The sequence below is a fragment of the Myxine glutinosa genome, chromosome 3 (genome assembly GCF_964187855.1).
Source record: "Myxine glutinosa chromosome 3, kmMyxGlut1.1, whole genome shotgun sequence".
Classification (NCBI taxonomy): domain Eukaryota; kingdom Metazoa; phylum Chordata; class Myxini; order Myxiniformes; family Myxinidae; genus Myxine; species Myxine glutinosa.
The window spans coordinates 184,194,920-184,221,609 of NC_136263.1; the positions used below are offsets into that span (position 1 = coordinate 184,194,920).

At 44.5% G+C, this 26,690-nt stretch overlaps 2 protein-coding genes across 2 annotated transcripts in view; both read right to left on the reverse strand.

Annotated features, from left to right (window-relative positions):
* The window catches only part of LOC137416447 (cytochrome P450 1A1-like), a 72,013-nt gene extending 67,019 nt beyond the window's left edge, over positions 1-4,994 (reverse strand). Inside the window, exon 1 of the mRNA XM_078774815.1 lies at positions 4,874-4,994. The gene's annotated coding sequence lies outside the window, so the exon portion shown is untranslated. The remainder of the gene's footprint in view (positions 1-4,873) is intronic.
* Positions 1-20,542, reverse strand: part of LOC137422989 (cytochrome P450 1A1) — a 43,887-nt gene extending 23,345 nt beyond the window's left edge. The window contains exons 1-2 of the mRNA XM_078774810.1: positions 20,041-20,542; positions 18,622-18,709 (exon numbers count right to left, since the gene is read on the reverse strand). Coding sequence (XP_078630936.1) covers positions 18,622-18,709; positions 20,041-20,176 — 224 coding nt within the window. The 5' untranslated portion in view covers positions 20,177-20,542. The remainder of the gene's footprint in view (positions 1-18,621; positions 18,710-20,040) is intronic.
* Between the last annotated feature and the right edge of the window lie 6,148 nt (positions 20,543-26,690).

A 26,690-nucleotide genomic window follows, 5' to 3' on the forward strand; every position in this document is an offset into this window, starting at 1 on the left:
ATTTCCTGTTTGGCATTGAGGACCTCCATCCATTGTTGAGACAGCAGAAGCAACATGTCCAGAGTAGAGTGACCTGGTCTGAAACCAAATTGATGATCAGAGATCAAGCCATTGGAGAAGAGGAAAGATTTCATATCCGAAGCAATGATGGATTCCATGACTTTGCTGATAATTGGGAGAAGGCTGATTGGTCTGTAGTTGCTAGGATCTGTTTTTGCACCTTTTTTGTGCAAAGCGGTGATGTTGGCTGATTTCCAAGCAGATGGCAGTTGACCTTGAGCAAAAGAGAGGGTGAAGAGAACAGAGAGAGGGTGAGATAGAGCAGCAGAGCAGGATTTTAGGACCCGTGGGCTGATGCCGTCGGGTCCAGTTGCAGAATCAGAGTCGAGGGTTGACAGAAACTTTTCCACCTTGTCAGGAGGAAAGGACACGGAGTCCAGGAGCAGCAGGGTACGACTGGGTATGGTGGGTACAGAGAGGGATGGGTTTGGGACACAAGATTTAGAGGCAAACACAGAGTTGAGGCATTCAGCTTTTTCACGTGCGGAGTCAGCTGTGTAGCCGTTTGAGGTAAGGGAGGGGATGGAGGGGGAACAAACACCAGAAACGGATTTGACCAGACGCCACCAGGATTTGGAAGAGGGAGACAGATAAGAGAGTTCGGTCTTGAGAACGGAGAGATATTGTTTCCTGGCTCTCCTGAGGGTGGACACACACTTGTTTCGGGCTTTGTGAAAGGAAATGAGATTTCCTTCCGTTGGATTTGCTTTCCAGGAGACGAAGGCAAGTTGTTTCTGGGCAACAGCCTCACCACAAGATTCCATGTACCATGGACGGGAGGAAGGGTATGACAACTGAAGACGAGATGGGATAAATCTGTGCATGAGAGAGAGCAATTTACTTTGGAAGAATTCCCAGGATGAGTTGATGTCAGAGGTGGTAGAGATGGGAGACCAGTCCAGATGCTTGATGGCTGCTTGAAGACCGTGCCAGTTGGCCTGAGTGAAATGCCAGACTCGTCGACGCTGAGCAGGCTCCCTGAGGATGGTCAGAGAGATGTCCACTTTAACAAGGACATGATCAGATGATCCGATCGGAGCAGAAGAAGAGCAGCAGACATTTTCAGGGAAGTTAGTCATAACCAAGTCCAGAAGAGAAGATGTTCCGTTGACTGAGATCCGGGTCGGGAAATTGACAGATTGTGTCAGTCCCAGTGAGTCGCAGAAGTCCTTTGCTGAGGAGCCATGGCTGGTGAGAGAGGTACCCACACCCAGCCAACTGGCATGATGACAGTTGAAATCACCACATATGAGGAAGAGAGAGTTGGGATGAGTAGATAGAAGTTGGTCCATATCATCAGACAGCGAGATGTAGATGGAGTCATCACTGTTTGGTGGACGGTACAACACACATATGAACAAGAGGTGGGAGCGAAGGGGAAGCCGTAGCCAGAGGTATTCCTGGGGGTGAGGTGGAGAGAGTGCAGTGCAGGGCGAGTGAGGAAGAGAGTTTTTGATAAAGATAGCAACCCCGCCTCCAGGACGAGGCTCAGGTCTATCATACCGGAGGAGGGAGTAGCCCGGGAGAGATACTATGGAATCAGAGACATCATAAAGGAGGAAAGTTTCTGTTAAGCAGATCACGTCTGGTTTGACAGAAGCAACCTGTATGGAGAGATCAGTTAAGTTTGAACGAAGGCCCCGGATGTTTGAGGTCCATACAGATAATGAAGAGGAAGGGGGAGCATCAGATACAGAACAGGGGGGAGGAGGGGTAGGGTAAGATGTGGAAGAGGTGGAAGAGGTAGGGAGAGCTGTTGAAGGTGTGTCAGAGATTTCAGAATAGCTCGGAGAAAGGGAAGGATGGGGCGGACAAAAGGTTTGATGGTGATTGGGTGAGCCACAATGAGGTGTTATTTGAGGAGGGGGAAGAGCAAGGCAGAAGGTTGGGGGAGATGGAGGTGAGAGTTTGAAGGGGGAAGAAGCGGGGAGGACGCTTTGAGGAGGGGGAGTGAGAGGGGGGAAATTGAGAAGCAATGAGGGTGGGGAGATTTGAAGGGGAGGGGTGAGGGGGGAGTTTGGGAGGGAAGGGACAAGGGGAGGGATTTGAAAGGGATGGGATATGGGGGAGATTTGGAGGGGAGGGGTGAGGCAGGAGTCTAGGAGGGGAGGGGCGAGGGGGCGTCTTCGCGGGGAGGGGTGAGGGGGTAGTTTAGGAGGGAGGGGGCAAGGGGGGAGATTTGAAAGGGACTCACTCACCGCAGGCAGGAGAGTTTAGGGAATGTAGAAAAAAGGCACTATAGGAGATGGATATTTTTTTTGGGATGAATTGATTTGGTGAGCAAGTCGAAAGCAGCCTTTTAAAGAAGAAGAAGAAAAAGGTGTTATAAAATATGACGGAATACATAACTTGAGGGGAAAGTGTAAACATTGAAGGTTAATGAGTGAAAACTATCTGGGGAAATGGGGGAGAAACACGTGGTCGAAGAACGAACGAACGAATAAGAATGAATAAACGAATGAGAACAGAGAAGGAAATGTTTTTTTGTTTGTTTGTTTTTTTTGAGTTGAGATTTACACAAGGAAGTAGGCTACGGGTGAAAAGACTGGGAATACAGAGAACGAAAGTTATTGGATCACAAACGACGGACCGCTGAGAAAAACAAAGCCTCAAGGTTGTACAGTGCACACTGTACAAGGCCTCAAGACACGACACGAATTAACACGATTTTCAATACAGGTATGAAAGATTTGCACCGAAAAATCTTCGTCGGGACACAATATACGTACAACACCATAAATAAATACAGTTTTAACGAAAATACAAATGGGAACAATCACTTAACTTCGATTTCAAATCGTTCGCGACGCGGCAAAAGCCTTGCTCGCGACACGGCAAACAGACGATCAATTTATGAAAGATAAACACCGAGAAACAACCAAAGTTGCACACAATAACTTCACACACCGAAAGATAAATACAGTTTCGACAAAATACAATTGTGAACAGACTTAACTTCGAAAAACGTGGAGACCGTGTGGAGCTTCGAAAATCCCTGCCGCCGTCTCCAAGATCTCGCGTATCTGGTGTGACCACCATTTGCGTTGACACATGCTTGACACAATTCATCTAAATGTGCCATTATTGTTCGGGGTGAATGCATTTGCAGGCCACTGTATGTATACTGACGGAGAAGAAAGTTCCTGTGCATCATTTACACCTATTTGAAATGAAAACGAACACATCACATTGTTTGGTCATATTGTTACGGTACGCGGTTAAAGATGGTATGTTTGCCGAGCGGAGGCTCCGCGACCGAACAGTGCTTCCCTGACTAAAACCCGATTCACCCCAAACTTTGGCCGTATCGCGCCGCAGCTACTCAATATGGAAACCTCTAAAGCGACCGAACGAGAATGAAGAAGAAGAAGAAGTACGGAGGAATAACAGGATTTATTAAGTATTTTCACAAGCCAAAGCAACGAGAGCAGTCGGTTATATACAGAAAATGGAAGGAGCAGACACACAGTGAAATCATTAGCTTACCTATTCAAGCTTAATTAATAAACCCCAGGACAACATTAAAGACAGACGGACGATCACACTTACACGGGGAAATGCAGGCAGGAAGGACTGGCTTGGAGATGGGTGGCTTTTAGAGGCAAGGAAGGTTTAGCGGGTGCTGGGCACGGTCGGGCCTGAAGGCACCGCCGTCAAGAAGCCGAGCTTTGGTCCCAAACTGCGCGGGCGAAGTTCCTTTCTCCGTACTGCCTCGTGCGCTCCTTGCGTTGCCCCGGTCCGTTTCTCCTGCAGCGCGGCACGTCTCACGGCGGCTCGGTCACACCTGCTCGTCTCCAGCGCATCTCCTCGACCCAGAACTCATCCCTCCTCTCCTTATCTCCTTTTTGGGAGCATCCTGCAGCGGGTTATATAGGCCCCGCCCTTCACCCTTTTCGAACCTTCCCCAAACGTTCTCTCTCCGCCCTCTCTAGCCAAGCCCCTCGTTCTGGGTTGGATGAGCGGGGCCGACTTACTCCTCCCCTCTATGACGAGGTGGAGACCCGCCTTTCTTCTTCGGCGTTACCTCGTGCGTAATGGAGTTAACTGCTGCAAAGTGGACGGCAGATGAAAATGCAGCAAAGTGCAAACCTGGCACTTGGAAGCTGCCATGGGGCGTCGGAGGGCCTACTCTTATTTAATTCGGTGCAATGAAGAGTCAAACTAGTGGGAAACACATCCTTAGCCTACACAGAGAATAAGGGACTAACTATTTAAAAGGATATATCGTGTCCTGTGTGTAGGTTTATGGAATTAACTAAGAGGACGAGCTGCGACCATTCTTTACTTTACGAGGGTGTTACACACAACAAAACCATACTTTTCACATTCGTTACACTTTCTCAAAATTGTTACACTTCTCAAATCCGTTACACTTCTCAAATCCGTTACAATATCAATATTTAATGTTTGATAAACATGAAATGGACATGAGATTGTCAACACGTGTGTGCAAGACATGGCTCCATAGGCTTGAAGAAGGGTGTGGTCAAAAGTCAGTTAAAAGCGTATCTGGTGTGACCACCATTTGCGTTGACACATGCTTGCAATGGCGCCTCATTGAGGACACAAGATGGCCCTAGATTGATACTGACCTTCAGCGTGAGAGATTGCATGCCTGACGTCAGTTCGCAGAACCATCACAATATTATATCAATCCATCAAGTCTCATATCGCATATAAAGGATGCCTGGCCTGCGGTGCTTTGCCTGTGTTGCTTTAATTACAAGATTGTGGTTACGGAATGTTAATTCAACCGAAAATCATGATGAACATTCAATTGCATTGCGTCGAACGTCTATAATTCTACTCTTACCAAGAAAAACGAAGAAGGAAGCTCTGCCTTTGCCAAACTGGGAACTTCTTGAGAATTCCGTTTTCCACTTTGCAAAGATGCACAATCGCTCGTGGAAATTGCCCTTCTCTGCGTGCTCGGTTTCCCCGCTTTTATGGCAGGCCCCTGGGCCCAGCAACCAGTTGAGCATTCCTCATGCTTCGCATGAATCTGGCTCACATTAGTGAACTCGTGACTCAAGTCACTCTGTAAACAGTGTCCGCATGCAGAGCGTGCCCCTGCACCCCCCCCCCCCCCCCCACTCCATCACGTGGTCACCATTTCACAACAGAAATCGCTGGGCAATGGGTTACATATGGTGGGGATACACACGCTTCTTTTCAGCGATATGTTCGACTGATTTTTCGTGCTTTAAGGTTCCTTCACGTGTTCACTCCATCTTATAAACCCTGTAACAACCCGTTGTAAACCCGTTGTGTACAACGCAATTAAATGATAAATGTGTATCTTCGACATTGCTGTAAATTTCATCCCACGAGCTTCACCTCCTCTGGGTGAGATCGAAACACCATTCTTTGGGCTTGAAATTATTATGACTTCAAACCAGTATTTGGTGTTTCTGTAATAAATATGCATTGCACTTGATAAAAATATATACAGTCGTGGCCAAAAATATTGGCACCCTTGCACTTTTTTCAAATAACTCACAATTTTCTCGAAAAATAAGTTGAAATTGACTAACGAATTTAGTCTCCACAATTCTTTATTTCACTGTTAATATTACAGAACCTTTGTTTTTGATTCAGAACTTAATATATCCTTTTAAATCAGAAAATAAAAAGAAATGGACTTAATATTGGGATGGCACAGCCTATGGACAAAATATCTGCAGTCACGCTCTTCCTATAGCCATGAATGAGCTTCCTACACCTCTCTGCTGGCAGTTTGTCCCACTCTTCTTGTGCAAACTGCTCCAGTTCTCCCAGATTTGAAGGGTGCCTTCTCCCAACTGCTGTTTTCAGATCTCCCCACAGGTGTTCAATGGAATTTAGATCTGGACTCCTTGCTGGCCACTTCAGAACAGTCCAACGTTTTGTCTTGAACCATTCCTGGGTGCTTTTTGAAGTGTGTTTTGGGTCATTGTCCTGCTGCAAGACTCATGACCTTTGACAGACACCCAGCTTTCTGACACTGGGTTGAACATTGCGCTCCAAAATGCCTTGGTAATCTCCTGATTTCATGATGCCATGCACACAATCAAGGCACCCAGTGCCAGAGGCAGCACAGCAACCCCAAAACATCACTGAACCTCCTCCATGTTTGACTGTGGGAAGGTGCTCTTTTCTTTGAAGGCTTCATTTTGTTTTCTGTAAACATAGAGATGATGACAGATTGGTGTCATCTGTCCACAGGACATTCTCCCAGAAGGATTTTGGCTTGTTCAGGTGTGTTTTGGCAAACAACAGTCGCGCTTTCTCAGCAGTGGGGTCCTCCTGGGTCTCCTACCATAGAACCCTCTTTCATTGAGTTGGCGACGGACGTGGCTGGTTGAAACTGTCGTACCTTGTGTCTGAAGGTCAGCTTGAATCTATTTGGCAGTTAATGGAGGTGCTTTCTCCACCATTCAAACAATCCTTTGCTGCAATCTTCGATCACGTTTTCTCTTGCGGCCATGTCAAGGGAGGTTGGCTGCAGTGCCATGGGCTTTAAACTTCCTGATAACATTGTGTACAGTGGACACAGGAACAATAATGTCTCTAGTGATGGACTTGTAGCCTTGAGATTGTCCATGCTTGGCTACAATCTTGTATCTGACCTCTTCAGACAATTCTCTGGTTTTCTTTCTTTTCTCCATGCTCATTGCAGTACACACAGTGACACAAAACAGCAGAATGACTCCTTTTCTCTATTCAAACTGGTTGAATGAGTGATTTTCATATTGCAGGCACCTGCAACTCGCCACAGGTGAGTTCTGTTCCAGAGTAAATGAGAATCACCTGCTTGAAATCCAATTATTTCTAACGTCTTCTAAAAGGTGCCAATAATATTGTTATGGCCCGGGGTTCGGGTTTACTACGAGGGGCTTAACCGCCGTCCCTCCCGAACTTAACGGACCTGCGGCTGTCACACACGAATAACTTCGTACTTAGCAGGTTGCAAATCAGCAACTACGAACACCGATTGGTCCATCACGCGATAGATTACCTGTACCACGTGACGGTCCTAATCGGGGAACGTACCGTACGTACCCTCCGGCGGTTTCCTTTGTTCCTTGATGAAAATTTAGACGGCCGAGCGAAAACCGTTGGTCACTGCCAGTGGGATGTTAAAGCCGTTACGCTCGATGTTAACCTGGATACAAACAATGGTGGGTCAATGCAGAAGAGACATTCACAGACAGATAGAAAGGAAAACGTTTTAACAATTGTAGTTGTTACAAATATTTACAATGTGATTATTTCAATACCAAAGACAAAAGGGACGAGAAGCAGAAACTTAGCTTATTCTACGCCTTATTACGATTACTACGGATATACATCACATGGGCGCTCAGCACACTTTCACAGAGGAGGGGAGGGGAATGAACAACGAAGGACCTGCTAGCATAAAGTCTACTACCAGGCCAAGAGAGGAGCACACGTGCTCGGCCAACAATCCAAGCCCCAGGAGTGGAGCACACGTGCCCAGCGAATCCAGCAGAGTCAGACAGTCCCGGAGCCGACAAAGAGACAGGCTCAGAGTGTAGCAATGCAGGTGTTGAGGCCTGCGAGAGGGAGACCAGCCAAGAGCACTAAATGTCCATGTACTCAGTGGGTCGAGAGAGACTGGGCAGAGAGAGAAGCGTCCACGTGCTGAGTCGGCCGAGAGAGAGAATCAATGTAGGCACAGGTTAGGTCCATAATCTCCAACAACCAAGAGCCAGCACAACTGTGACCGCCTGTGACCAAGAGCCCGGACCAAGATAGTAAATGAACCGTGACCGCTTGCGACGCCAGTCACAAACCAATAGAATAAAAAACGTGTCCCAAAATCCTTTGTTCACCCTCCAGGGGGGAGGGAGGGAAATCTTGGAGGTCCCCTGGCTCCCGATTGGTGGAGCCCATAACTCCGCCCCTTTTACCCTGATTGGTGGGTGTCTGAACCTGGACACCATGGTGTCCCTTGGAGCCTGGTGCAATGCCTGGTAGCTTATCCCTTATAGTAGGGGAGCTCCCAATAGAGTTCGTGACCATTTTCCCGTGATCAAGGTTTGAAGGTTGATTTTGAAAGATAAAAATATATATAAAAAAATAAGCTTGGGTATCTTTTTTTAAAATGCGGGCTAACTCGGCCAGAGGACAAAATCCAAGATGTCCGCCAAAACCGCGAAATCGGGCATATTTCCGCCTACGTGAATGCTACATATACATATTGGGTGTCCATATGTGGGTTTTTCTGGGCCCAGATCTTGCATCTTACATCAGTCAAGTGATATTGTGACTTAAAATGATTTTAAATGATTAATGTTGACCAAAATCCAAGATGGCCGCTGCAAAAAACCATGTATTGTATATGTTCATAATTGTGCATACCATAGATTCATCGCTGGCGTCTAAATACAGTTTTACATGACTAGTGTTTTCATTTATAACCTTACTGTTACTATGAATGACTTTTTGAGCAGGTAACGAACCAAGATGGCTGCCTCTCGCCCGTTAGATAAGCAGTTATGGCTACTGTACATTGTATCTATTGCAACGTCTTTTATTTGACACAATGTTCAAGGTTTTCATTTGCAATCAGTAAGAAAGAATTTATCTTTCTCTATTTTGTTTTATTATATTTACAGTGACATGACATTACATTTACAAGCAGTGATACACATTGCACAAGTAGCATATACGGTAGGGTTGAAAATGACAATAGTTGTTATAACTGTTTGTTTGTGTTGGATAGATTGAAATTGTTATTCACTGTCCGAATCGTCCGTCTCGGACCCAGACTCGACTGGATCATCCATAGTTGGGCTGCTTTCCAAAGCCTGAGTTAGTTTTTCTGGGAGTGCTGGGTGAATGTACCTCAATGGAAGACACATGCCTTCCTCGAGATGCCAGCCATGAGATAAAGGAGACGGTGGCGCATCAGGTTTTTCGTAGTTGAGCAACACGTAGGTTTGATAGTTCACTCTCTTGACTTTCAAATCGTGGGATTCTTTGTCTGGTGGAAGCCGCAGTATTGATTTCCTTTTCATTTGTCGCCACTTCCTGGCCCGAGCATCACACAGAGTGGTACTTTGTTTGTCCTTGTATATGTACCGTATGGTGTACAGCGTCATATGATCAAGCACCTGCTGAGGGACCGGTAGGTGTTTCCCTACTTCACTGAGGAACGCTCTAGCTTCAGGTGAAGTGGATGATATGTCGAAGATGGTTTTCTTCCCATGTCCAAAGAATGCTGCTGTTGTGTCTGAGCCGCTGTGGACGTGAAGAGGAACTATGATATCTGCTATTTCCTTCGGGCAGAAAGCTGTACAATCTATGAACTGCTTTTTGTACTTCATTGCGAGCACCCCTTCAGTTCTATGAGCAACATACGATGCCAATACAAGCACGTCCGTATCTTCTGCGTCGATGATAACAGGTGTTTCTATTCCAGCTTTACGTATTTGTGAGTAGATGAAGAACATGCATGTGTCTGCTTCTAACTGTTCACACTGGAAGTCTGTAACAGGCAAACCTGTCGATAGATTGACACATGTGGGCCCAACGCAGTAGACAAATCCAGTGTTAGAATAGTTTCGGTACAACACGCTGAACTCGTTTCTGAGAAAGATCTGTAGGTGCTGCTTGTTTGTTGCATTGTGGAAGAAGTCTTGAAATCCTTTGGCAGATGGGAATTTGTCCGACTGCTTGAAAAATACATTCTTGGAGCCATCTGAAAATCCAGAAGTGCTTTTTCGAAGCTTGCGTTCGCTATCCTTGACGGTCAGGGAAACATCATATCTGTCATTGACAAACACAACTTGTGATGCATATTTATGTCTGCTCATAATGACGGCGAACACCTTCGATGCGTAGTCTCCCCAGGTGTAGGAAATTCCATCAGCCTTTTCCCTGTCTTCTACCGATGGCGTAGACAAACGCCATATAAATCCTATGTCCAGGATCGCCGTGTACTTGTCTGGTGTTGGTTCCAACGCATGTAGCTTGAATTTTTCTACCAACTTAGATTTTTGCACTTTTTTCATGGTGCCGTTGATATTGAATATTGGCAGACATTCATCTGTGACTCGGTACGACATTATCTCTGACAAGGTGAAATTTTCGGTGGCATTTTCAGCAAGTGAGACAACTGCTGCCATCGCTCTGTTCTCCATTGCGTCTGACTTCATGATGCGCTCGCCAGTCTTGACTGAAGGTGGGTTGCTGAAGTTCCGTCTCAAATTCCTGTGAATGGTTGCATGGAAAGGTTTGTTGCTGCTGAACATTCTGTCTTCACAGAATGCCTTCAAGCATTTCTCGCCATCGGTGTGGACCGATTCAAAATCTTGAATGAGGTCATCAGAAGCTACCATTCCAGACTGTAGTGACTTCAAGACCTTGTTTTCTTCATTGAAAGGGTCACAGCCGAATTCAGTGATGCAGTTGTTAATATCTTGTACAGCTTGTTCGTCTTCCTTCATGCGAGTGGGAGCATTTTCACTGTGATGTCGTTTTGATTCTGATGTGCTGGCAAGATCATGCAGTGAGGATCGGACTCTATTAACATTGTTAGCATTTCGGGAATGTGACAGCAGCATCTTTTCGTTCTTCAAAATTTTGAGCCAGCCAGCTTTCATCTTTGAACCCTTGTTCATTGTCATCTCGATCCAGAGATCCAATGGCAAACATGAGTAAGGCTTTCCCGACATGGATTGAGCAAATAAGCCATCTCGCATGTATTGTGCTACATCCTCTGGGAGGGATTCCATTTCCAGCCAATACTCAACCAACCACCGTCCATATTTATCGTTGTCATAAATCTGGATCCATGGTAGCATTAAACGTAATGTCGACTTGAATTGTTCCCAGTTCTGGATTCTCAACGCATGCAGATTCATCATCAATATTTCAGTCATCTCCATAAATGTGATCCAGTACTTTGCCATTGAACCACCGGACTCCTCAATTCTATTGAACTCATCTGCCACCAATGAAATAACCTCTTGGTTGGCTTCCAGAAGTGCATAACATTCCTGCCGTTCTTCTGCTGTTGAGGAAGGATTCCGCAGGACAGTCAAGTGAGCTTCAAGTTCATCTGAGATGCTTCCCCCATTCTGTAGTGACTGTTGTATGATTCTTCTCAGCAGAGTTTCATACATCAATCGGAGACATCGTATGCTCCTCTTGTAGTGTTTGCCCCGTAATGCCTGGTCCACAGACCCTTCTGCAATAACATCTGCCGCAACGAGGATGTCAGACAAGCCAGACCCGTGAAAACGCTTATTCATGGCAGAAATGTAAGACATGTGAATATGAAATGGGCCCATAGAAGGCAACACGACACTGAATTTATCAGGGTGTTCGTATCTCATTTGCACTATCAAGGCATACACTGGTTGATCTCCTACCAACTGGATGAAGGGCATGTTCTTTTTGCCTGCTGCATCAACCATCCGGCACATTATTTCGTGCACTACAGATTTTCCAGGAGGATTTGGAAAAGTCAAGAAGTAATACGGCTTGCTTTTGACAACATGCGGCTGAACTGTTGACTGGAAACCTGCAAATCCCCCAACTGTTTGACTGCATGGTGCAGGTGGTGTATGAGTCTCATCTAGACGTGCCATGGCATGAATGAGTCCTCACTGCCTCTGGACTTTAGTATCTGAAGGAGTAATGTCAACACCTGTTCGCATACTTGGAGCTCCACGCTGGACAGTCTTGTAAGGATGGACTTTATGCTGATCGATGCAAAGATGCTTCATTTCTTTAGACTTGGGAATTGTTAATTCTGGGGCCGATTCCTCTGGAGCATGAACCAAATCAAGTGGCTGGACAAACATAACATTTGTATGGTGTGAAGTGTTCGCGCCAGTTAGCGTGTCCTCAGAAAAGTCATCATTGTCCATTACTGCTGTCCCTGGCATACCCAGTGCAAGCTCCTCTGGACATGCTTTGTTCTGCTCAATATCGTACTTGGCCCAAGCATCATAGAGATGTAGCACGTCTTTGTAGCTGATCCCAATTGAGAATTTTTTCAATAACTCGACAAGTTCCCGGCTTCTGGTTAGTCCGTGTATCATAACAGACAACCTTGTTCCAAATGAAGTTCGTTTGCCTGTCATATATGAAGAGAGCAAGGCAGTCAAAGCGATAACTGCAGAGTCGTCATCCTCCATATCAAGGTCACGCTGAGGTTTTGAAGACTGTAGACGGGAAATGAGCTGTTTCAGTAGGCTGCTTGTTTCGTCCTCATTGAGTAAATCGTCAATGTGAGGTGGCCAGATCATTGGCGATACTTTTGCTGCTTCAGCTCTAATTCGTTGCGCTACAATTGAGACGAGTTGGTCATCAGTTGCACCTAGGCAATTTACAGCAGCTTCTATGTATGTTCCACCAGCTGACGTGTCAAAAACCATTGAGCTCTTGTTTTTTGTAACTCTTTCGTGGAAACCAATTTGGTCGCTGAATTCCGTTTGGAGCATAGATTTTATTGTGCTAGACTTCACAGTGTTCACAGTCATGCCAAAGTTCACCAGCATTTGCGTGTAGTCTTGTAGAAGGCTCTGTAGTGTTCGGAGTTCATGTCTTTCAAAAATTACAGTGCGCACATGTTTGAAAAACATTTGACGTACTTCTGCCAGTCGTACATTGTGCATGTGCAAATGTTGATCATTATAATCATGGACTTTGATGTATTTCGTCCAACATGACCGATGGTAGCGGATCTCTGTGGCAAATGGATCTGACGTGGAATCAATCAGTGTCAAAATGCGATCCCGCATATTCTCGTCGTCCAGATGGACTGTGTGACCTTTGAAGACATGCCATGCATCCATTTGTTGCATGATGTGCCACTTGTCCCGTCCAGGGTGTTTCAGGTCTTCTCCCTTCATACACCAAATACACAAATGTTTGTCTTGTATAATACCGGTTTGTGATCGTGATTGTCTCTGAGCGCAAGATGGTCCAGGTGCTTCGTCAGCTACATCATCGCTGCGAGAGATTTCTGTTTCAAAACATTTCTTTTGTCGCTTTAGTGCCTGCTCCAATTTATAGTTACTGGCCAGTTGAACTTTACACAGTTTGTGGAAATATATTCCAGCTGGTCCATTGTGCCATGGCACTGCATCAAAGACTTGACCGTATTTGTCCAATCCTCTCCATCGTTCTGCTTGTTGTTGGAGATGCTGCCAGGCTTCTGGGCTTAAGCTACTCTTTTCCTCATCACAATGCTTATGACAGAGGATACACTCACTGGAGCTTGATAGTCCTGGAGGCTGGTCCTCATCTTCACTCTTTCTCTTCTTTCCTTGAATGGGTGGTGTCGCCATGGTATACTCTGCAATGAAAAATAAAACCTATTACTTACTGTACATACCGTACATCAGACAGCATGATATGAATGATGTTAATACTTAACTGAACTTAAATATTGAACAGGACAGATCTTTATCTCTTAAAGAAAGGGACTTAACTAATATTTTAACTATTATTAGTTGAATATACTTAACTGTAATGCCTTGATCCATTGTCCACCCTGGTACTCCCTGGAAATTAATACTAACAACTACCTGTGAACAAATACCTGTGAAACTTAATCAAACCATCTTGTAGATAAGGCAGCAATCTTGGTTCGTTACCTGCTCAAAAAGTCATTCATAGTAACAATAAGGTTATAAATGAAAACACTAGTCATGTAAAACTGTATTTAGACGCCAGCGATGAATCTATGGTATGCACAATTATGAACATATACAATACATGGTTTTTTGCAGCGGCCATCTTGGATTTTGGTCAACATTAATCATTTAATATCATTTTAAGTCACAATATCACTTGACTGATGTAAGATGCAAGATCTGGGCCCAGAAAAACCCACATATGGACACCCAATATGTATATGTAGCATTCACGTAGGCGGAAATATGCCCGATTTCGCGGTTTTGGCGGACATCTTGGATTTTGTCCTCTGGCCGAGTTAGCCCGCATTTTAAAAAAAGATACCCAAGCTTATTTTTTTATATATATTTTTATCTTTCAAAATCAACCTTCAAACCTTGATCACGGGAAAATGGTCACGAACTCTATTGGGAGCTCCCCTACTATTATAGGTGGAGGACCTATCTTTCCTTTTCCCCAACGCATGACATAATAACCCAAAATAAGGGAAAGGGACTAAGATAATGGTCTGCTATGAATTAACTATTCTAAGGGACCTGTATGGTGGTTGCCATTACTTTTTAGTGTTTTTCTCAAAACCGCAACAATATATATATGTATCGTAGGCGTAGTTTGACTTCTCTATTTGGGGGGGGGGGGGGGGGGGGGGGGTGCAGGGGCTTAATATTAATAATGTGTCTGACTTCCAAAATTACCATTTCTTAGTGAAGTTACATTGAATGTGAAATCACAAATACAGTTTATGTCCATTATTTAATCACTCTTGTTTTTTGCTTTGGCCTAATTTTTAGGCCGTCCCCTGCAGTGTGTGTGTGTGTGTGTGTGTGTGTGTGTGTGTGTGTGTGTGTGTGTGTGTGTGTGTATGTGTATATATATGTATGTGTATATATATGTGTGTGTGTGTGTGTGTGTGTGTATATGTATGTGTATATATATGTGTGTGTGTGTGTGTGTGTGTGTGTGTGTGTATGTATGTGTATATATATATATATATATATATATATATATATATATATATATATATATATATATATATATGTGTGTGTGTGTGTGTGTATGTATGTGTGTACATGTATGTGTATTTATATATATATATATATATATATATATATATATATATATATGTATATATATATATATATATATATATATATATATATATATATATATATAAATACACATACATGTATACACATACATACACACACACACACACACACACACACACACACACACACACACACACACACACACACACACACACACACACACACACACACACACACACACACACACATATATATATATATATATATATATATATTGTTGCGCAACCGGAGTACGGCACTCCCCTTAGGGGGGGGGGGGGGGTTATCCCCCTTCTATTTTCACTGGCCGTCTCCGCTCCTGAAGCTGCCAGGCTCCCTCCACAAGGCAGGTGAGCAACCTCGTTCGAGACCGTAGACAAGATGTTATTTTGCCGAGCGGATTAGCAGCCCGCGGCTCGAACCATTAGCAATACTAAACCCGATCCTAAACGTTGGCCAAATCGTGCCACAGGTGTTCAATGATGGAAACCTCTAAAATGAACGGATGTGAAGAAAAGAAGGCAGAGTAAGGAAGAACAGGGATTTATTACTAATTATGTACAAGTCAAAGAAACCAAGGAAGAAGGAAAGATACGAAAATAATGACAGAAGGAGAAGACACAGTGCAATTCTACTTATCTATACAGGTTTACTTATACCCCAGGTACAAGACACACAAAACAAACTCACGTACACAAAAGGATGGTATTGCAGGGATGGTCTATTTGTCAACCCCTCATGTACCATCCGACATTCCCTCTTTGTCGCTATGAGTTCCTTTTTTATCTCTTTCTGTGTCGCCTTCAACCCCCCGATTACCGCAGTGTTCTTCTCTACTTGCTCCCCTAATTCCTTTTGTCCCACCGTCAGCTGTTCTACTCCCCTCGTCAGATCTTCTATGCCCCCCTGTAACCTAGCCGTACTATTTCTCACCTCTTTCTCCATACGCTCCTCACCCCGCTTTACCTCCTCGCGTACCCCTGCGACCTCTTCGCCCACACCTCGTCTGATCTCCTCCCCCATTTCCCCCATCTCTTTGGTAGATGCTGCCCTCATCTGTTCCAAATCATTCCTCTGGGCATCCAATTTAGTTTCCAACCCGATTTTCACCTCCTCTATCTGATCTCCCATTTGTTTAATTTCTCGGGCGGATTGCTCCCCTATTTCCCTCAATTTGCCTTCCATGGTGTTTTCTAACCCCCCTAACCCATTCTCCACCCCTTCCATCTGGTTCTCCTGGGCAGCCATTCTGTTTTCCAACCCCGTTAACCCCTCCTTCATTTCCCCGATTTGGTTACCCACGTCCTCCAGTTGGCCCCCCAATTTACCTTCTAGCCCTTCCAACCTGTTGTCTAACCCCTCAAATTTATTGTCTAAACCCTCAAATTTGGCTTCTAGCCCCCCGATTTGATTTCCTAATCGCTCCCCCATTCTGCTTTCCATTCCCTCCATTTGGCTTCCCATTTCTTCACCCGACTTAACCATAAGGGCCTTTATTTGTTCCATAAATAGGCCCCAGTCCATTGGCGGCACTGCTGCGGTCACAGGCGCGGCGACATTTGGTGCCGCTGAAACCTCGTGCACAATGGCGCCATCTTGGGCACCTGATACCCCCGCAACCACATCCTCAACGCAACCGCAACCACATCTCCTCCTCTCTCTCCCCCATATACATTTCCCTGGGGTCCTGGGTCGCTTCTACCCCTTCTATCTCCCCCACCGGCACCCGATCGCCTTGATTATCCATGGCACGATTTATATTTAGGATGTCAAAATAAAATTTCGACCACTCGTAATTTTTAGTGCGCTAAGCGCACTTCAGGTCCGAATCCCTCTCCTGACACCAATTGTTGCGGAACCGGAGTGCGGCACTCCCCTTGAGGGGGGGGGGGGGGGTTAATCCCCCCTCTATTTTCACTGGCTGTCTCCGCTCCTGAAGCTGCCCAGCTCCCCCCACGAGGCAGGTGAGCAACCTCGTTCGAGACCGCAGACAAGATGTTATTTTGCCGAGCAGATTAGCAGCCCGCGGCTTGAACCATTAGCAATACTAAACCCGATCCTAAACGTTGGCCAAATCGTGCCACAGGTGTTCAATGATGGAAACCTCTAAAACGAACGGATGTGAAGAAAAGAAGGCAGAGTAAGGAAGAACAGGGATTTATTACTAATTATGTACAAGTCAAAGAAACCAAGGAAGAAGGAAAGATACGAAAATAATGACAGAAGGAGAAGACACAGTGCAATTCTACTTATCAATACAGGCTTACTTATACCCCAGGTACAAGACACACAAAACAAACTCACGTACACAAAAGGATGGTATTGCAGGGATGGTACGGGTCGGCAGAGGAGGGTCCAGGTAGATGGTGGCGTCGAGGTTCGGCTCCAAGCTCGCGCTTTGGTCCACGCTTGTGGGTTCGAGGCGATTTCCGGCACACAGCCCCGCTTTTGGCTGGCAGCCAGGAGCCGGCAGCTCCACGTATTCGGTTTCACACCGGCAGCTGTCTCACGCGTCCTCCGCCTCCGACGCTCCTTTTCTACTCCGCAGAATCTGCCTCTGGTCCAGCGCACCTCCCTCAAAACCCTCTCTCAGCTTCTCCTCAACTGGACTCTTATGCGCATCTCTCTCGAAAAGGCTTGCGCGGGCGCTTTTATAACACGCTTCAAGATCAATGCGCGCCACGCCTGTGTTGGTATCTCCTCAGCCCTGGTTGGCTGGTGGGGGTTCGCTGGCTCTACCTTCTGATGACGATGGGCGGGCAACGCCCTTCTTCTTCGAGCTGACCGTGTGCGTAATGGAGGTTGGGGTGAAGAAAACCGCCCAATGCACTGACACTTCGAAGAGATGATTGGGGGATTTGAAAAGGGAACTATCTTATGTCATTTGGTGCAATGCAGTCAACTAGTGGGAAACAGATCCTTAAACTACATAGAATAAGAAATAACTATTTAGAAGGGTATATGATTTTCTACGTGCATGTGATGGATTAACTAAGGGGACAAACTTTGACCTTTACACACAAAACGGAGGTATTTACAAGAATCATTACATTTACACAGGGTGATATTTACAACAATTACAGGATTCTCAAATCCGCAACAATATATATATATATATATATATATATATATATATATACATATATATATATATATATATATGTGTGTGTGTGTGTGTGTGTGTGTGTGTGTGTGTGTGTGTGTGTGTGTGTGTGTGTGTGTGTGTGTGTGTGTGTGTGTGTGTGTGTGCGCGTGTATGTGTATTTGCATATATGTGTGTGTGTGTGTGTCCGGGCCGTAACTTTTTTACCATTTGAGTTTTGTCATCACACTTTCAACAAAGCCATATTGTGAGAATATGGAGAAGGCAAATTAATAATTTTAGTCAAAAGGTCAAAGGTCAGTATCACATAAAATTGTCAATTTTCATTTGATCGACCTGAAATTTTAAGAATTTGCATATTTGGTCACAGAATTGGTTCACCAATCGAAAGCTAGAAACTGATAATTTTTTTAGATCTAAAGATGAAAGGTCAAGGCTGCATCCAATCATCAATTTTCATTTTGTATTTTTAAAATCGTTTTCATTATTTTGAGCTGATAGAAGAAGAAGACGACATCTGAACACAAAGGGATGCAGACGGGCTTTGCATTTGCAGATGCTTTCCAGTTTGACGTGTTTACCAACGACCACCAACATTACTATTGGCATAACAACAAATTATTGAATGAAAAAAGAAATCGAGTCCTTTATGAATCATGTCTCCCCGGTGATTCGCATCTATAAACATTGTCTTAATATAAATACTGTTCTTACCTTAATGACGAAAGTAGGTACAATCGATTTTCCCTTCGGTTTGCGTAAACGTCCACAATGTCCTCTGGAATCAGCTTCACATCGCCTTCTATGTGAAGAAGAATCAGTGACGAAAATCTTTCTCCCCCCATGGTTCGGCACAAACACTTTCTAATCCGTCCATTGCAGAAAAGCTTCGTTCCGAAGTTGCTTCATTTGTGAAAATCCTTCATTTGTGAAAATCCTTCATTTGTGAAAAATCACAAATTTCAAAGTTGTTAATCTGATTTGAAAAAGGATGCAGCCAATCACGTCACTCTATGCAAATACCGTGATATCTGCCTTACCCTCTGGGAAGAAATTCACGCACTTGGGTTCCGTTTCGCTTTGTTACCCACGTTTAAATACGGGATGTTCTCTCATAATTGTAAACTATTGAAAAAAAATATAAGCGGGGGCATCGGCCCACCCCCTCCCAAACCGCGCCTGTGATATATCTATAATCTATATCTCATTCTATCTTATTATAATGGAGCAAACGTATATGGTTATGTCGTTATGTATGTTTATATGCGACAAAATCGTCTTCTTCTATCTTCTATCTTATATATATTATATATTATTATATATATATCAAAGAAAGGTTTTGTTTGTTTGTCTGCACGCGCTAATCTCCTGAACAGTGAAAGATAGGAGGAAACCTCGAAAACAAAAAAATTCGGGACGGGTCCCGGGAAGGTTATAGGCTAGGTGGCGAGGCCGGTCGAGGCCCACCTCGGCCGGGCTGGGCCCATTTCGCAATTAAAAGCTGAGCTGAATTATAGTAGTCAATCTTCTACGGCCACGAGTAAAAGCTGAATTATAGTAGTAAATTCATTCAAAAATAACTAAAACTTTCGGGACGGGCCCCGGAAAGGTTATAGGCTAGGTGGCGAGGCCGGTCGAGGCGGCTTTGGCCGGGCTGGGCCCATTTCGCAATTAAAAGCTGAGCTGAATTATAGTCGGCAATCTTCTACTGCTGCGAGTAAAAGCTGAATTAAAGTAGTAAATTCATTCAAAAACAACTGAAAATGTCGGGACGGGCCCCGAGAAGGTTATAGGCTAGGTGGCGAGGTGGCTTCGGCCGGGCTGGGCCCATTTTGCAATCAAAAGCTGAGCTGAATTATATTAGTCAATCTTCTACGGCCGTGAGTAAAAGCTGAATTATAGTCGTAAATTCATTCAAAAAGAACCCGGGCAACGCCGGGTGCTTTCGGCCAGTTTAATATAAAATAAAGTTTCTTACTTGTGAAAAGTGATGCTAGGCCATGAGCAAACAGGCAATGCAGAAATGGTGAATGCTGGAGCATGAAACCAATAAATTGCACATTCCTGTTGCACCTTCAGTTGCACGTCAGACAAGGACAACAGGTTCGTGAAAGACTTCCATGAAAAACGTACCTGTTTGAATGGTTCTATACCCAGTCAATGGCGAATTACATCCGAATGATGAAGTTTGAATGGAGCCTCCTACGGGTTCCAAACGGTGGATACCAGGTGTGATTGTGAAGCAGGATTCTGAGCCACGTTCGTACATTCTTCGGTCCAGAGAAACGGGTGATGCTTATCGCCGTAACCGTCGACATTTACGTAAGAGCACCAGTGTAGCCAATGAGGGTGCTGCCCTCTATCGGTCTTTCGTTGATACTGATAACGCCACCATTGAGGTCCATGATGGCTCAAGCTGTTCGTCGTACTTGAAGCCTCCAGCTTGTGATACTGCACCTTCTGTAGATCTGGATGAGCCTGGCAGAGTGGTCACCCAGCCAGTGTCTACATCTCGCTCAGTTACGCCGTGCGTAACTCGGACACGAGGTGGTCGTGTCAGTCGTCGACCAGACAGACTTGACTTGCAGTGAACTGTAAATATTGTCCGTACCAATATTGGATGTTTGCTCACACTGAGTTGAATTTGATTTGTTGCAATGTAATGTGCATTTACGAGTTTGATCTGTTGTTTATGGTTTTGTACTAAGTTGGACTTTGCAAGCGAGCTATGCTTCTACTTTTCTTACTGCATTGGTTTGCATCTGTACTGTTTGCTTGTGCAACAATAACTTGGTCACTGCACTTTTTTTTGGATACTGAATCGAGGCTCGTGAAAGAGCTAACATTTATTTCACAAACAAATCAACCAGACAAACAAAATATACAAAAAGAGGGAGCGGAAGACAAGATGGGGAGAGAAGGGGAAGCACACAACCACAACATTTGAGAGCAGGGAGAAGTGTGGGAGGGAGAGGGCTTGGGGGGGGAGGCGTGGGAAGGGGGGGGGGGGAGGGGAGAGGTATAAAACACAAGGGGACCGAAATTAGCGGGGGTAGAAAAGATCAAGGTTTTGGATGGGGGAGGATAAGAGATGGTGGTGAACAGCTGTTTTAAAGACCTGGAGGGTGGAGTGGGATTGAAGAGAGTGAGGGAGTTTGTTCCAGAGGTGGGAGAAAAGAGGAATGAAGGAGTGAAGGTGAGCAGAAAGTCTTGATTTTGGCAGTTTAACCATAAGAGGGTTGCAGGCAGATCTTGTGCGACCTGTAGGAATATTTGGGGGACAGAGCCCAGAGAGAGCTGGGGGGGGCAAGGCCAGAGAGGAGTCGGTAGAAGACGGAAAGACCACCAACCTGCCTGCGGTGAGTGAGTGAAAGGCCATTGGAGTTAGCTTCATCGCGGGAGATTCCAATGATTCTGAATGCTTTGGTTTCAACAGCATGAAGACGAGCTAGGTGTGAGGCAGGAGCACCAGACCAGAGGGGAGAGCAGTATTCCATAGAGCTGCGGATGAAAGCCTTGTATGTGGTGAGGAGCTCAGGTGTGCCAAGGAAGGACTTCGCACGACGGAGGATGCCCAGTCGGCGACTGGCTTTGGAGGCCAGATTTGAAATGTGGTTTTCCCAGGAAAGATCATGGCGAATAGTGAGACCCAAAAGCTTGAGTGACAGAACTTCTTGGAGAGGATTATTCAGAAAGTGGATGGGAGGGTTGTCCAGTCGGTCTTTTCGGAGAGACATCGTAAGAGTGTGAGATTTATCAGGATTGAAAGACATGTTCCATTTGTTTGCCCAGTCTGTGATTTTGTCCAGGTCTGCAGAGAGTGAGGAGGCTGCAGACTGCCGATCTGAGGGATGAAGAATGGAGCGACAGAGAGTAGAGTCGTCAGCAAAGAGATAGAGAGGATTGTCAAGAGAGTCAGAGAGATCATTGATGAAGACCAGAAAAAGCACAGGGCCCAGAACACTACCTTGGGGATCTCCAGCCTGAACAGGAAGAGGAGATGAGAGAAACCCATTCAGGGCCACACGTTGACTACGACCAGAGGGGAAGTCCGCCAGCCATGCGTGGAGATTTCCATGGATACCAAAGGAGGAGAGTTTGGTGAGCAGAGCAGGGTGCCAGACCGTATCGAAGGCACGTGAAATGTCAAGGGAGACAGCTCTAATTTCCTGTTTGGCGTTGAGGACCTCCATCCATTGTTGAGAAAGCAGAAGCAGCATGTCCAGAGTAGAGTGACCAGGTCTGAAACCAAATTGATGATCAGAGATCAAGCCATTGGAGAAGAGGAAAGATTTCATATCTGAAGCAATGATGGATTCCATGACTTTGCTGATAATTGGGAGAAGGCTGATTGGTCTGTAGTTGCTAGGATCTGTTTTTGCACCTTTTTTGTGCAAAGCGGTGATGTTGGCTGATTTCCAAGCAGATGGCAGATGACCTTGAGCAAAAGAGAGGGTGAAGAGAACAGAAAGAGGGAGTGAAAGAGCGGAAGAACATGATTTTAGGACCCGTGGGCTGATGCCGTCAGGATGCCGTTTCCCATCTTGAGGGGAAAGAGGGAAAGATGTAATGTATGTTTGAAGTGCCTGCAATTGAGAAGCAACTACATGGTTGTTGTTGTTGGTTGTTATTGTTGGTTGTCCCGAGGGACCCACAAAAATAAACAGACTTCTGGCGTGGACCGGATGGCCTAACATTGGAGTCCTGCTTATGTTACACTGGATATAGCAATCCGCGAATGTCACGCTGAGAACGTAGAAACCGGCACGGCATTTCGTCATTCACTTGAACTCAATATCTCTATTTTCATTCCAAGCAGCATAACTCCAATCATAAATTAAATAGCATTAATATAAAAAATAAACTTTTACCAACATTCGTGGCACAAACAAACATTTAAATCCGGATGTGAAGTAGTTCCATAAGGTTGGGTGAATACAATTAAGAATTCAAAATCGTAATTGTATTCATTGAATTCCAAACGTCATTCCAATCATAAATTGATACTTTAACAACATACTGGTTTAAATGACGATTGTATTGGGATATTATCAAACCAGCTCATTGCCGGCATGTGTCCACTTCTGGATTCGCAACAGGTTCGTATCGAGTTAATTTCAAGATCATAATTTTATTGAGGAATTTCTGAAACCAACCTACCTTACAACGTCCGCTGGGACCCCAAAACGTTCCACAGGAGGTTTGGCAGGGCTAGCCCCAAAACTGAGGGAGTAGTTTGGGGACGGACAGACAGACAGATGGACATTCCTGTTTTATTATATATATATATATATATATATATATATATATATATATATATATATATATATATATATATATATATATATATATATATATATATATCTATATATATATATAATATATATATATATATATATATATATATATATATATATATATATATATATATATATATATATATATATATATATATATATATATATATATATATATATATATATATATATATACAGACTTGGCATTTAATATGGAATATTATTTTTTTCTTGACTTGGGTTTACTTTCTGAACTCGGTATATCAATCTGGTGAGTTTCTTTTATGCTTCGGTGATTTCTTTGTTAAAAGAACCATGTCACTGATTGTCTGTCGCAGCAAGAAGTCAATAACAGGATTATATCACAGGTGGCGTGACAAAATGTACGGACAGGTACATTTGACGATTGGCTTCACAATCGGGTATATAAGGGTTGTTGCGTTCTGTATTAGTGGAAAACAACTGCTGCACGTCTACAAAAGTTATTGCCGCTTCCCCTGGAGAGGGTCCGTCAACTCGACAATGCTGCTTGTCATTTAGTGGTGGCTTTACGAAATTCCGGCATGAAACAGCGTGCTATTGCTCGGCAGTATGGCATCACTCAAGGTCAGGTGTCTAAGATCCTGAAACGAAATGCTCACAGGGGTGTCCCTACTCCAATACCGAGGTCAGGACGTCAGCGCAGAACCACAAGGAGGGATGATCGCAAGCTGCACCGGTTAGTCCGCAATGGCCATACCAAGTCAGCTAATCGGCTTAGAGCTGAGTGGCAGCAACTGACAAATGTGCCTGTATCCAGAAGGCTAGTCAACCAACGACTGGTTCAAGCAGGCTATCGTGCCAGGCATCCCCTGAGAAAGCCATGTCTGACCAGACAACACCGCCAGCGCCATTTGCAGTGGGCCAGAGAGCACCGTCAATGGCAGCCAGGACACTGGAATCACATGATCTTCAGTGACAAGTCCAGATTTCTGGTCTATCGTCAATATGGCCGCATCAGAGTGCACAGACAAGTGCATGAAGCCTACAACGAAGATTGTATAGTGCCAAGAGTCCAAGCTGGAGGTGGTGGGGTGACTGTTTGGGCTGCTTTTCATGCAGGGGGCAAAACTGACCTGGTTGTTCTGAATGGAAACCTGAACCAGTTCAAGCACAGGGCCATTCTGGAAGAAACATTGCTTCCATTTGTTCATGCAGCATTTCGAGGAAACTTTGTCTTCCAAGATGACAATGCACGGCCTCATCGTGCTCGCATGATCCAACACTTTCTTGCTGACCGTGGTGTAGAGCATATGGAGTGGCCTGACATGTCCCCGGATATGAATCCGATAGAGAACTTGTGGGCAGAATTAACGCGTCAAATCGACAACTTGGACCAGCAGCCTGCCTCTGTGCGTGAATTGCAGCAGGCTATTGTCACTGCATGGCAAGCGATTCCTGTCCAAACCTTGGCAAATCTCGTGAACAGCATGCCTCGACGTGTACGTGCTCTCCTGAATGCTCGTGGGGGTTACACGAAGTACTGAACTATAATTTTACTGTCCGTAATCCCAGTCGTAATTTAACTTTTGTTTTTGTTAAAAAAAAAATTCGGCTGATGTGCAAAATAAAGAGATACTTTTGGAAAACGCACAGAAGTTTAACACAGTACTGTCCGTGAATTGAGTTCGATATCAGTTTACATCACTTTCAAGGATCAATTTATTTGCTTCAAAATGTCAAATGTGGTTTTTGTTTCTTTTAAAGGTTACATTAACAAAATCTAGAATAATTTCAACATAATTCCAATGAACTTTTGGTTCTAAATCATCTTGAAAAGTAAGTTCACCCCCACAAAAAAAATATTCCATATTAAATGCCAAGTCTGTATATATATAGCTATATATATATATATATATATATATATATATATATATATATATATATATATATATATATATATATATATATATATATATATATATATATATATATATATATATATATATATATATATATATATATACATACATACATACATACATACATACATACATATATATATATATATATATATATATCTATATATATATATATATATATATATATATATATATATATATATATATATATTGTAACGAATTTGAGAAGTGTAACGGTTTTGAGAAGTGTAACAATTTTGGAGAAAGTGTAACGAATGTGAAAAGTATGGTTTTGTTGTGTGTAACACCCTCGTAATGTAAATAATGGTCGCAGCCGTCCTCCTAGTTAATTCCATGAAACTTACACACAGGCCACGATATATCTTTTTAAATAGTTTATTTCCTTATTCTATGTAGGCTAAATATGTGTTTCCCACTAGATTGACTGCATTGCATCAAACGAAATAAGCGTAGGCCCCTCCGATGATCCATGGCAGCTCAAGTGCCAGGGATTCCCCCACTTGAGCTTTCACAGTAACCGTTTATTGCAGTACTGAACTGCTGTGCAACGTGACGGCGCAGTACCTGCAGCTGCTGACCGTTTTCGCCATTTGCGGCCATTACGAACAAGGGGAGTGGCTAGAGAAGACGGGTCGCCCCCCTCGTCATCGGGGGGAGGAGTAAGTCGGCCCCGCTCATCCAACCCAGAACAAGGGGTTTGGCTAAGAGAAGGCGGAGCGGGAACCCCCGAGAAAGTGCGCGAAGGTTCGGTGAGGAAGCCAATATAAGTCGCCGCGGGACGCACTCCACCCTCTTGCTCCTCTTGCTCTTGCTCCTCTTGCTCTTGCGTCCTCCAAGCTCTTGCTTTGACCCCGTCCTCTTGCTTGCTGTCCCTCGTTGTTGCTGGGGAGAAGGAAGACGCCTGAACGAGCAGGTGTGTGCGAGCCATCGTGCGACCAGCTGCGCTGCAGCTAAGGGGGCAGCTAAGGGGCCGCAGGCCACGAAAAGGACGCGCCAGGCAGCAATCGACGCTGGACCCTCCATTGCCTCCCAAAAACAACCATCCATCCTCAAGCCATACCTGCCTGCAATATCCCCCGTGTAAGTGTGAACGTCGTCTGTCCTAATCGTTGTCCTGGGGTTAAGTAAATAGACTAGTATAAGCTAACGATGCACTGTGTGACTGCTTCTTCCATCCATTGCTTGTAAATATTTTGATCGCTCCTTCTTTTTGCTTGTGTGTATAATAAATCCTGTTATTCCTCCGTACTCTGTCTTCTTCTCTCTTCCTTCTCGTTCGGTCGCTTTAGAGGTTTCCAAATTGAATATCTGTGGTGCGATCTGGTCAACGTTGGGGGAGTCGGGCCAATCGGGGATCCTGTAACGGTCGCGGTGGACCATCCGCTCGGCCCAAAGTAACATCTAAACCGCGTCCGTAACAATATATATATATATATATATATATATATATATATTGTTACAGACACGACTTTGATGTTAAGGTGGGCCGAGCGGAATGGCCGTCGTGTCCGCACAAATTACCCGATTATACTCGACGTTGACGGAGCCGCGCTACGCTGGATCA